This window comes from Eufriesea mexicana, unplaced genomic scaffold (genome assembly GCF_001483705.2).
Source record: "Eufriesea mexicana isolate 0111107269 unplaced genomic scaffold, ASM148370v2 scaffold474474898, whole genome shotgun sequence".
NCBI classification, from domain to species: Eukaryota; Metazoa; Arthropoda; class Insecta; order Hymenoptera; family Apidae; genus Eufriesea; species Eufriesea mexicana.
This window is the reverse complement of record NW_016907983.1, coordinates 392,365-404,560: the sequence shown is the minus strand read 5'-3', so window position 1 is coordinate 404,560 and position 12,196 is coordinate 392,365. Positions and strand designations below refer to the sequence as shown.

The following is a 12,196-nucleotide window of genomic DNA, read 5'->3' as shown; positions in this document are numbered from 1 at the left end:
CGCGCATAAATCTTCTATAAGAATATAAAATTCGTTGTGATTGTAACTTTAAATTATCAAATATATTTTTGTATTTAGAAATATACCTCCAACAGTCTTACATTTGTGTAATAATATAAATTATTTTATTCTATCCAAAAATTTCCATCCAGTATTCTTTTTTCATTCGATTTTATTAAAGATTTTTACTGTGTTTTTTATATTTTTGAATAAGGTATTGGAATGCCTATAGAATTTTAAAATAGTTTTACGCTACGGTCTGTAATAAATTTCTCTAGATATACGACACATTGAAAACGTCTGACGCTTGCTCATTATCGCTTGTTGGTCGTTTACGATTTATTTGATACACCTTCGAAAATACTTGTCAATGACATACGAAGGTTGCATTTTAAATGCAGTGTAATAAATATTAATTGAATGATAATAATTTTTGTACTTTATATTACTGCTATCGTAAATTATATGAACTATATTTTAAATAATTATTGTTTCTAGTACTATGATATAAAATAAATCGCATGAATAGAATTCTAGTTAAAAAGATATGAGTCTCTTTGTATTCCACTATACCGTCAAAAAAGAATATAACGACGAGGAACTTCTTTCATTGCGAAAGCACACATTTGAATCTCTAATTATACGCTTATAAAATCAATTCGTTGCCCGACTAACCGGCGCCAGTTTAAGTTTTTACGTCTTTTTGGTGTTCCTTCTATTGACGTCAGTGAATGAATACCTCGAAAATTAAGAGGTCTACTCATATTCAAAACTCCATTAAACTAGTTTTAAATTGCATTTAAATTATGTCCCACATGAAGATGTTTTCTCGTTTACATCACCTATTTCTCTTCCTTCTCGAAAAATATGCGAATTAATTATACACCTATATTTTCTGACAAAAATCTATACTTCACATTTTTACAAGATTATGTAATAGGTCTTTCCCCATTTTGATGCGAATTTCCTATAATTTTTAAATCGAATGATAATAAAAATACGTTATAAAATTTTTTAAATGTTTATCAATTTTCTAAATGTTTTATCAATGTTTTTTTTAATTATTTGTTTACTAAGAATGTAATAGCATCCACATCTTAATTTATCCTTGTACACAATTTTGTGGATACATGCAGGTATTTACGTGTGCATAAATGTGTATACTGCATACTTATATTAATGCTATAACAATTTCCTTTATTTAAAAATTTTTTAAATGAAAAAGGATTACGGTATTATATACTTATTCAATATCTCTCTTTTATTCAAATATAATACTGTTCAGATTCAGTCAGTAAAATCTCGGATAACGGTTAGGTTACTTGAAACAAAACGGATACTTGGAATTTCCTGAATTCGGAATAATGCTGTCGATAAGATTTGCATAGGTTTGTACACGTGATCAGACATACTGTTACATGCCTTTGAAATTCGAAACTTAATCAAAATTTATCGCACTCATTTGTAAAACCGTTTGCCTGGAAAGTTTAGTATTTATTTTTACCCAACGAACACAATAAGAAATCAATCTCATAAATAAAGAAACGTAATAGAAAAATTCGTTTCGCATAAAGTTCTTAATTGGTACTACCTAACCTATAATTTTACATTTCAACATACATCGAATATTTTGCTAAAGATATTGCAATCGAGATTGCTATTGTCAAAGATATACCAACAACAATCTTATTAACACAAAACAATACTAAAATACAATAAAGGACAAATAATTATATCTAAGTTAAGTTGATTCAAATGAATTGATTTAACGTTATTTATGCATATCAGATAAGAAGACATAGAACATTTATTTGTAAATACGGAATGCATTTTATAATTCCTCCATAAATAAGAACTTTTTATATAAATAAAATAGCGATAAATAAATTATTTCTATATAAATAACGATATCGATAATATAAAATAATAAATTATTTGCGACTAGACAATGACTAAGGAATTCTCATCAAAGGATGTAATTGTAACCCAGTGATGAGGCTGCAGATTCCAGCTTGATAAATTCAACTCATTCTTTAATAAATCGCCGTATGAAGAAGACGTGCCAGTCCTTAGGAATTTTCAGCTAGACTTCGATATGCGTTAATCAATCGTAACATTGTTCCGTAGGTAGTAGTTCTGCATTCCTCAGAGGCGTCATATTCTCACGTCACTCCACACGCCAAAAAATTTATACATAATTATTTTACTCGCTGACACCGTTACCGGCAACAAATCGTAACTCATTTAACATTCTGTGGCATCATTTTGTCGTACTACGCCATTAAATCGTTGCATACTCATCTTTTTTCCTTTAAATTAACATAACTTTTACACAGTTGTAAGATTATACGACGCATATTTTCAAGGCGCCGCATTATTAATTTATAATGCACATATTAGTCGACATATCAGCTTTTATTATTTCTTCTCATTTATCGAACATTTTTTCTAGTATTAAAAACAGGAAAATTTGTTTATTTTATTACATCCTATTTCAGTTTAATTGTTAGAATCCTCAGATAAACTTATTGATGTGTATTCGCCGATTTTTGAAAGCTTGAAATATGTTGTAAAAGACGATATTTTTAACACATTCATTCACCAATTGTAGACGATCAGCCTTAGTTTTTTAGATATTAATAGAATTTTTTTGGGGGGGGGGTCTATTGCATTGAACTCTATGTAATTCTCATAAAAAGAATTAAATAATACAATTAAATTTACAAGAAATTTAATAAATCATGCATCAAATAGTACATTTCTCACTCGATAGTACAGCAATTATAATAGTTCCAAGATATTTCGATGATCTCTTTTGAAAAATATTTCAACAATTACGAATTCTTCTAAATATCTTGTTATGTGGATAGCTTTTAAGAAACTGTGATATTCAGCAAGAACGTCACTAATGAACGAGTTTTACGAGTCTCTTTCATTTATATTTTCTATGATAGTATACATCATACGGAATTTCCGTATGAAATGCTGAATTAGTAATACGAAAGGTTGTATCGAAAATAGGTTCACTTTGGTCCACCTAAATAACATCATAGATTTATTCATGGAGAATTCAGAGAAATTAAAAATAATTGTATATATGAAATATAGCTTTGTAAATTTCAAAAAATTCTTATTAAAACTTGACTATTATTATATACGTAATTTTAGAATATAGAATTTTAATACGGTATTAGAACAATTTAAATTACGAATATTAAACATATCTTTCCGCGATTTCGACGTTAATTATGGCGCGAGATATTCAAATATTTGAAGTTGTTATCACTACAAATTGTTAGGAAAGTGTTAAACATCCGACCGAAATGAATTCTACGCCTTGTGATCTGGAATGATTCCGATCGTTACGATGAAAAACGGAAACGATTTTTATATTTTCTGGTATACTGATATACAGGGTGTTTCAGCAGTGGCAATACAACCAAGGAGGGGATGATTTTACGTGAAAAAACAAATCGGAAATAAAGAATAAAATTTTTTCCTTCGAATCTTCGTTGTTGAGAAAATCGTCTTTGAATATTCATCGAGTACGCTGGTATACCGATGGACCACCCAGCTAATATTCAAAGTCGATTTTCTCGACAACGATGCTTCCAAGAAAAAAATCTTATTCTTTATTTTCAATTTGTTTTTTTCACGTAGAATCATCCCCGCCTCCCTTCTCGGTTATATCACCGTTGCTGGGACATCCTGTATATATGTTTTATTCTAAACTATTTACGATTGTTAAACGACACAATCGATACTTGTTATATTTTTATCTCTTTTATAAATCGAGTAAAATATACATTTTTATTTAAACAATTTACTACATAATTTGAAACTAAATGACAAAATGCACTTATGACAATTGTAAGTCGCGAAGAAAAAAAAATGATTATTAGGTTTCACTGTGTACTTATCTAAGAAACTAAAATTGTTTCAAAAACAAAATTTTAATTTAATATGTACTATAAATTTTAGATACACATATACCAAATTCTAAAATTTTATAAAATAAACAACAAAAATATATAAAGTAATTTCACATAATAGTTCTCAAAATGTTTAACGTAGTATTATAAATAATATATTACTGAAATGATAATAATTCTCTACCCCAATATAAGTAATGATAACCTTCAAAATATCCGAAATAAATTTTTGGATATATATATATATATATATATATAGTGAAATAACTTTGTTACTCATTCGAAAATTAATTCGAAAACTAATTCGATAATTTTCTATTCGTTATAATTCTACATACTAGTTCTACATTTGCGTTGGACCTTTGTCTTTAGCATCTTAATATATTCTTTATGTATAAAAAAAGTTAACCTCACACAGGAGAATGTGATCGATAGAATACAGCTGATCAATTCGACATTAATCACGAGTTATCACAGTTGTCCTTGATCCAATTTACGCAATTTCTGCACAGTTGCTCTATAAAACGTAGTATAGATTCATAAAACTTTCATGGATCAAAGTCACAAACGGCCCGTGAACGTACTATACCGGATTGTATACCGCGATTGATTGATTTGGAAAGTAGAATAACAGATTCAATCGACGAATCATCATATACGCCTTTCTTAGGGTCGTTCAATTTCAAATAAATTATTTCTCATAATCACGGTACACTTGTCTCGATCCTTAGCACTCGGCGATATTTTCCTTTTCAGAAAAATAGTAATTCAAAGACTTTCTGTCATAAAGTCAACGATATTTTCAAAACGATAAATAAGAAATCTTATACAAATTAAGATGTAGAATTATTTTACTTCGACATTCCACGCATCGTTAGGTAATTTTAAATTTGATATATCAATTAACATCAATCTTTAGAATCTGATTAAATGGCGACTGAGGAGAGTCGCTTCTTAAAATTGGAAAAACATTTAAAACGTATAGCATTCTTTTGTTTAAGCTTTACCTTTTATATTATACTACATAACGATTGTTTCATTTCAGTTTGCAGAAAAATAACCAAAAGCTAGTGAAATTCATAGTGCCAAATGGTTTGAGAACCTCTGATATAGATCTATTCTTGTAGGATCCGAATGACATAATAGTCGGATGACTGCATGCTGACTGTTAAATGTGCAGTGAGCCTACAAGATAGTCGAGATTACTTGGAACAAGGCTGGTTGCGGTAACAGACACACATTCGCACTGTCGACATTTAGCCATACGAATAATACAAGGTTCCTTTTTCATAGCGTACACTTGTATGAAACTAAGTTTGCGATATTTCAATTCTCACGTTGGTCATCGTTATAGAAATGATTGCGTGATTTTTTCTTTTGTCTTGAAGCTATATGTTTTCCAAATTGCTCGCCATTTTTAACACAATTTTGTAGAGATTGTTTTGAACAGTAATGATATAATTGTATATCATATTCCATATATTCCATTCCATTAATTAAACAAACGAACTTGTTATCTATTCTAATTAACATTGGTGTTTTTCTTTTAGATAGTAGATATATGCAAATAGTAGAATCGTTCCTGATATATGGTAAATCATCTATATGTATAACTAGATAGTTAATAGAACTAGAAGTATGATAGAATATACTTATAAATTCAAGAGTATTAATTATAGTAAAATATATTTTAAGATGTTATGCAGCGACATATTGACGTCTTTTTTGAAATATAAATAAAGAAATAAATTATAGTTCACTTATTTCTTTTAGAAATAATTATATTACTGACGATTTGGAAACATTTCATGGGGAATATCGATTTATAATTCGATCATTGCAAATCTTTAAATCATGCAACAATTGTGTCGAAACAAATTAAAGATAATATCGAAAAAAACAGATCTACAATTATACTTTTCTGTTCCTTCATTTCTTTTTTTTTTATATTATTTTTATCAATATTTACCTCTCAATGTTCGTATCATATTAATTCTTTTAAACGTGAAAATGTAATAATTATGATTTTGTATGGACAGGATTCAGAATCTCAAAGAATGTGATTCTGAGGACCTAACTTAAACTAACTGGGAGAACCGGATGAGCAAGATTGGATCCTTTCAAGTCAGTGAGCACCACCAACTTCCTCTTGCATACAAACTCGTATTCAATTGATTTCCTCGATACTTATTTACAATTTTGTATTTCATTGTAAAATACTTACACGAATTAATTTGCTAAATAGGAACAACGAAGCGACTGACATTTTTCAACATTATTATACTTCATAATCCAACGAAACCTAAAAATTTTTCTATGCGATTAGATAGAATGCAAACAATAGAAAAAGATTTTTTGCCACAAGGATGTCTCTATCAATAAGGCGATATTCTCGAAAGACGTAAACACTGTAGAACAAACAGTGGACTCTGTTCCTGAAAGTAGGAGTGGGGGGCTCGATGTTCCGGAGACGTCACTGGCATGTCGAACATATAACCAGAGACTGAAGGAAATCCCAGCCAGTTTACAAAGACTATTCAGTGGAAGTAGGTTATTTTGTTATTTGTGTCCACTCGAGTCCACGTGAATTCTATTAAGACTTAATTAATAAATCTTTTTAACTTTAAAACACGTTTCTATATTACTCGTAATTTAATTTAATAAAACGAGTAGCTTTCTCGAGGTTTTCTATTCCACGAGTTTCTCAGCTGAAGTATCCATGTGATATATTAAATTCCTTAGATTATTAATACGTGTACAAAGTGTGTTTGTGACAGTTAACGAAGCAAAGTGAAGCGACAAACATGAAAAATTTAAGAATTCCTGTGCTGTTCGCTATTATTCTAATACTGGGATGCCATGCCCTGAATGTCACTGCTTCCGCAATCCCCATGTGGGAATTCCTCTCGAGAGGTGAGAAAGTAAGTATTGTTACCACGTTTCGTCGTAAATTGAACACGTTACACTATGTAAATCGCAATGTCTTTCTTGTCAATATCTCGACAAGAAATACATTTGAATGAAATTGGATTTTTAACCCTAATTTTAACAATTCGTTTAAATGAATATTATTCGTATATTCAAACTTTGATTTGTTGTTTAAACTTTCGTAGATAAATTAAGCATTTATTTCTATCATTGACTGGATGATTAGTTAATCAGTGTTTGCTTTTACATTTTACTGCTTTTTTCGAATAAAACAGACTTCGCACTATGGTAATCTGTGTATGATATTGATAAAAGCAGACTTTCACCAAACACAATCAAGTGCATTCACTGAAAATGCTCTCCCCATACACTTGCACAGTCCGGTTGAGTGCAATTGCGCGAGCGCACCTCGGACGTTGACTTTTCTCATGACATTGTGCCCTTCTTCTTGCGTTGCTTTTTTCAGAGAAACGGTCTTGGGCGTAATAATTAACGATCAATGGTTCCATCATGCGTTAGCAACTGGTTTTCTCGGTAATAACGGCGATAGAATATTTTCAAAAATTTTGTACTCGATACATTTCCTGAGTAATCCTTTTTTCCAGTGCTGATCACAAAAACGACAATTTTCTTATTAATTTTACAGGTAGGATATCGAATAATAATTTAATAATTTATTAACAATTAATGCAAATTTTTCATTTTAATTTTGATTTAATTTTTTCGCGCGTTATTTCAAATAAAATGATAGTGTACTATTGTATTTACTCGGAAAAATTAAATTAACTATTTCTCGAAGTTAGAAAATAGGATACAGCTTATCAGTGAAGAATGCTGTAATCAAATACAGCGGTTGGGAAACAAGAAAGGAAGACAGATCCGTTATACTATTCTTTGATGTTCTTGCATTACACATCGTAACATACATAATTCATTAAACCCGTATAAAAATTGTAAATTCTACATTTTAGAGACACATATTTAAGTTAAATATTTCACAGTTTAACTTGAAATTAAAATTAGTAGTCTGTATATAGATGATAACCTTAGTGGAAAAAAAAACCATGAAAATTATTTTATGTGTGTAACATGTTCATAACACGTATATTGGTAAAAACGACTGCACGTAAATTGAAGTTCAAGAACATTCTCTTTATCCATGGTTGACTTAAACTTGTACCTCGTATTAATTGATTAAAAATACTTGATACTTTTAAAATGGAAAATTATTAAAATTATTATTTGTATCTATTATTCATCCAATGATCCCCTATACATTGAGACTTTCTCTTATTTACGGAAATTTTAGGCGATAACACAATGATACGCCATCGATCACACAGCAGATCTATGTAGGTCAACACCAGAATACGTATACCCTCACTCGTGCAACTTATCGAGATTGAAATTTATCACGTAGTTTAGTATACGTAGAAACAATAAATATCTTTGTTCTCGCCAAATATCATTTATCTACGTGCTTTAAATAACTGAAAAACAAACTGTAAAAAAATATATATATAAAATTAGTTATTAATAAAAGATAATAAAAGGTAATAGTATTTCTATGCAGAGTTCATCGTTACCAAAGACATCTGTCGTATTATCGCATTAAGTTTCGAGAGAATCCAGTGTCATTAGAAATTCTAAGTGTAATCATGCAACCATAGAGGGAGCTGAAAGTATGTGGTCATCGATCATTATGTTTAACATAGACGTACGTACCACAAACGGGGGCATGTTTCGCGTGCTGGGTAGAATTTCTTGTGATGAAAAAGAAAAAAGGCATGTATCGCAATCAAAGCCCGATACGTGATGTACGATAGGCTGTGTCGCGCATATATATTTGTTTGTTATAACTGTAGTGTCCGATATCCTGTGTGTTACACATTGCCGGGTTTCACCGGACGCGCGCAGAATGCATTTGCCCTCACGGAATGGAAAACAGCTTTCGCGATGATCGACAGTTCGCGCAGAGAAAAGAGTATCTATCATTTGAATTAATCTTGATTCTTATCGTAGGATGTAATATAAAAATTAGTTATAAAAGAACATATTACAGAAGACCCGTATGAATATGAATAGTGTTACGACTAAAAATGAATCTTAGAAATAGGATTTGATAATGTATGGCGGGAAATACGAAATCTATGGAGCTCGTTTGTTTAATTTAATACCATAATTTTAATTTAATAGCTCGTTTGTTTAATACCCGTTGAACGGAATATTTCTTTTTAAAAATAACATGTAAGGTGTTTACTTTCAGATGAGTTACTTGTTAAGGGTGTTCAGCCTGCAGGTTTCCAAGTACTGTGTGGATTCCTCGATGCCAGACTGCAACAAAAATTTATTGGTTACTGGGTTGCGGAACTTAGCTAACATGGATAATAATGTCCTCGATAAATTGGATCCGTACCAACACGATGCAAAAGGACTTAGTAAGATTTCGAATTTTATTGTATAAAATAAATAAATGATAATAGTCGAAATTAATTTCGTTCTCGTTAAATCGATATATCTTAATTATAGTTTGGCGTGCCATGATAAAAAATGCATATTCCGCAAGACTCGGACACAAGCCGGATGAATTCTACTTCTCTATCGGAACAGATTCATTAGGTATATGCCTGAAATTTTATAGAAATCATAGGACGTGACAATTGAAAGAAATTTCCGAATTTTTTACTCCCGTTAATTTTGCGATCGCTAAGATAAGATAAGATCGTTGGTTTTATCAGATTTTTTAATGCAAGCGAACGTCCTAATTACCAAAAGAGAAAATATTAATCAAAGTCATTCAAAACCGGTCGATGAATAAGAAGAAATAAACGTTCAGTGGAATTGTGAGAATATCCATGTTTTATCTACGTGACCCAAAATGAACGAAAACAAATGATGTTACGAGAAAGTTCCAAGCATCGTCTCAATCGCGCACGTTCCACTAGAAAGTTTTTTTTTCTTCATCCGAACAAGATCGCGTTTGATAGCAGAACACTCGTTTTCAATTCGACCAGCTTCTTTAACTGCACTTTCACTCGATCATCCGAACGAGTCAACTAAAGTTCGGAAAGGTTTTTCGACTGTCATAAAAAGATTACTGTCACGATCCGAGATCACTGTCGATTTTTGGGGGATTTCCGGTGAAGATGTTGCAAATAGTAGGTTGTCAGAGGAGATCAAATATTTTTTTCTCTTGTTTAGTTTATTACGTGTATATGGATACGGAATATATTGTAATAGTATAACCGAAAAGAAGATAGTTTAAACACAATATAAAAGTGTAAAATTTTCTTTCTCGATTGTGACCTGAATTACATATATTCCATCGCGTATACCTGTAACTTAAGTACTGTGATAGTAAGTTAGAAACTGTATTGAAATTTTAAATTGTAATTGTTTAGTGAGAGATTGAAGCATATCGCGAGTTTATGCAAAAAGAATGGTGTTCTTGGTCGTCTGCATTCTTCCTATATATTTCTTTGGAAAGTCCTTGCGAAGAATCATTCGTCTTGACGGAAGTAGGAAGCAATATCGTTTTAGACTGACGTGAAAATATTAGACATCGAATTATCATAATGCGGAGGCCATGTAGGCGAAAAAAATTATTTTTACGTCGTGTACATACATTATTTAAATCGATTTAAAAGTTAATCCCGTTCAAATATTTATGATTGATAATAATTTTTGTTTCCTTTGTAAGAAACATATTTATTTATGACAAAATTAATTACTCGGTACAAATGTCTCATTGTCAATAAACCTGCGGTCTTTTAGTCCATCTTATAACTTCTTGAAAAGTCGCGTAATCGTCTAAAAATACTGATTTTAATACAATTTTCAAATAAACTAACTAATTAGTTTTGTTAATTAAATTGTTTAAGTGATTCGGATTCTTTTTTTCAAATTTGACTTTCAGGAATAATCTGTAATTATAAAAACTGTAAGAATATTCAGTAAATGAGTATAAAAACGTAAGAATGGAGGATTGTCGAAGGCCATTATTAGTCTCTTTCTTCATACATTATTTAGGAGAGTGGCGAAGAGAAATTTGAAAGTATAATCTCAGAAAATATATAATCGATCATTTTAAATTGTCCGTGATTTCTGGACCGTGTCATATTATTTGCTTTTACTTTTCTTATAGAGTCACATAATAGTTAATAATTTTGAATGGAATCACATTTTTATTTTCATTTTCTAGCTATCAGCGATAGCGATATCAACGGAATAGGAGAAGAAACAATGGCAACACATGATTATGTTCGACCATCCTCGGAGCACACTGGTCCATATCTAGTTGGACCAATGGTAATTCGTGTATATCCAGATGGACGACCGGTTGCGGAAGATTCAACACGACCTCTACCTCAAGACGAAGATACGGAAGAATTCAAACACTCTAGAATACCTTCCATCGAGGAAATTGAAACCGATAAGGATACTTTACACGAGAAACAATTAAAGGAGAACTCGTTTACGGAGACGAAAAGTCATCGATTGTCTCAAGAGGGATCTGCTCATTTTTTGAGCAATCACTCACCATTTAAAAGACGACTACTCCAAGAGGTGATCGCGAAACGTAAAATACGATATCATTAAAGAGGATGTTGGAAAACTTGTATCGGTAACAGAAAGTCGGGTATCTTGATAATAGACAAGTGAAAAATTTATCGAATATTGAACTTATTAGAAATAAGGATAATATAAAGGAGCACGGTTAGAATTGTTTTTGAGATTTGCAACTATAAATAAATCGGTGTAAAGATATCAACGATAATAAAGCGTATTTTCGAAGCGTTATAAGTCTACTGCAGGGACATAGCAAATGATTCGTTAAGTCCAATGAAGATATGTTTGAAAGGGATCAATTTATATCTGTCTTTAGACTTGAAATTATTGTAATTCTTTTTACAGCTTGCGTTGGAAAATATGTTTGTTTCATTGAGTGTATAACTTGAGATTTTCGTAAGAAACTGGTCTTTCATAAAATAAGTAGCAGTAAGAACAATTTGTTATAGTTAATAACTGGAGATTAATTCTTGATAGAAGAATTTATGTCTACAGTATTTAATCGTTTTGAGTAATTCATTGAGCGAAGAGAATGAATGAAGAGTGATATTTTTCGATAATTTTAATTATTCATTAATGCAATATTAGATAATAATTTCGTAAAGTTTAGTAGCGATGAGTTTGAAAAGACTGCTTTTGATAAAGATATTCGAATGTCTCACACAAATGCTAATAATTGCATGAATTTTCAAAAAAGATTTAACTTAGAATATGATATTTAGAATGTTATTTGACGATTGGTCGACAATCGGATCATTTATTTTTAT

The 12,196-nt window shown here is 30.7% G+C and overlaps 1 protein-coding gene across 2 annotated transcripts; it reads left to right on the top strand.

The window, feature by feature from the left end:
• The first annotated feature begins 6,536 nt into the window (after positions 1-6,536).
• Reg-5 (Rhythmically expressed gene 5) lies at positions 6,537-11,831 on the top strand. 2 transcript variants are annotated; one of them, XM_017905646.1, is made up of 4 exons: positions 6,537-6,853; positions 9,127-9,298; positions 9,390-9,479; positions 11,062-11,831. In XM_017905646.1, the coding sequence occupies exons 1-4, from the start codon at positions 6,737-6,739 to the stop codon at positions 11,457-11,459; spliced, it is 777 nt and encodes a 258-aa protein (XP_017761135.1). In that variant the 5' UTR covers positions 6,537-6,736; the 3' UTR covers positions 11,460-11,831. The 2 variants fall into 2 exon arrangements, with proteins under 2 accessions (XP_017761135.1, XP_017761144.1); XM_017905655.1 differs by lacking the exon at positions 9,390-9,479.
• Positions 11,832-12,196: the final 365 nt, after the last annotated feature.

Coding starts and splice junctions, on each gene's coding strand:
- Reg-5 (XM_017905646.1), top strand. CDS start 6,737: ATGAAAAATTTAAGAATTCCTGTGCTGTTCGCTATTATTCTAATACTG. Junction 9,299..9,389: donor ACACGATGCAAAAGGACTTA/GTAAGATTTCGA, acceptor TCTTAATTATAG/TTTGGCGTGCCATGATAAAA. Junction 9,480..11,061: donor TATCGGAACAGATTCATTAG/GTATATGCCTGA, acceptor TTCATTTTCTAG/CTATCAGCGATAGCGATATC.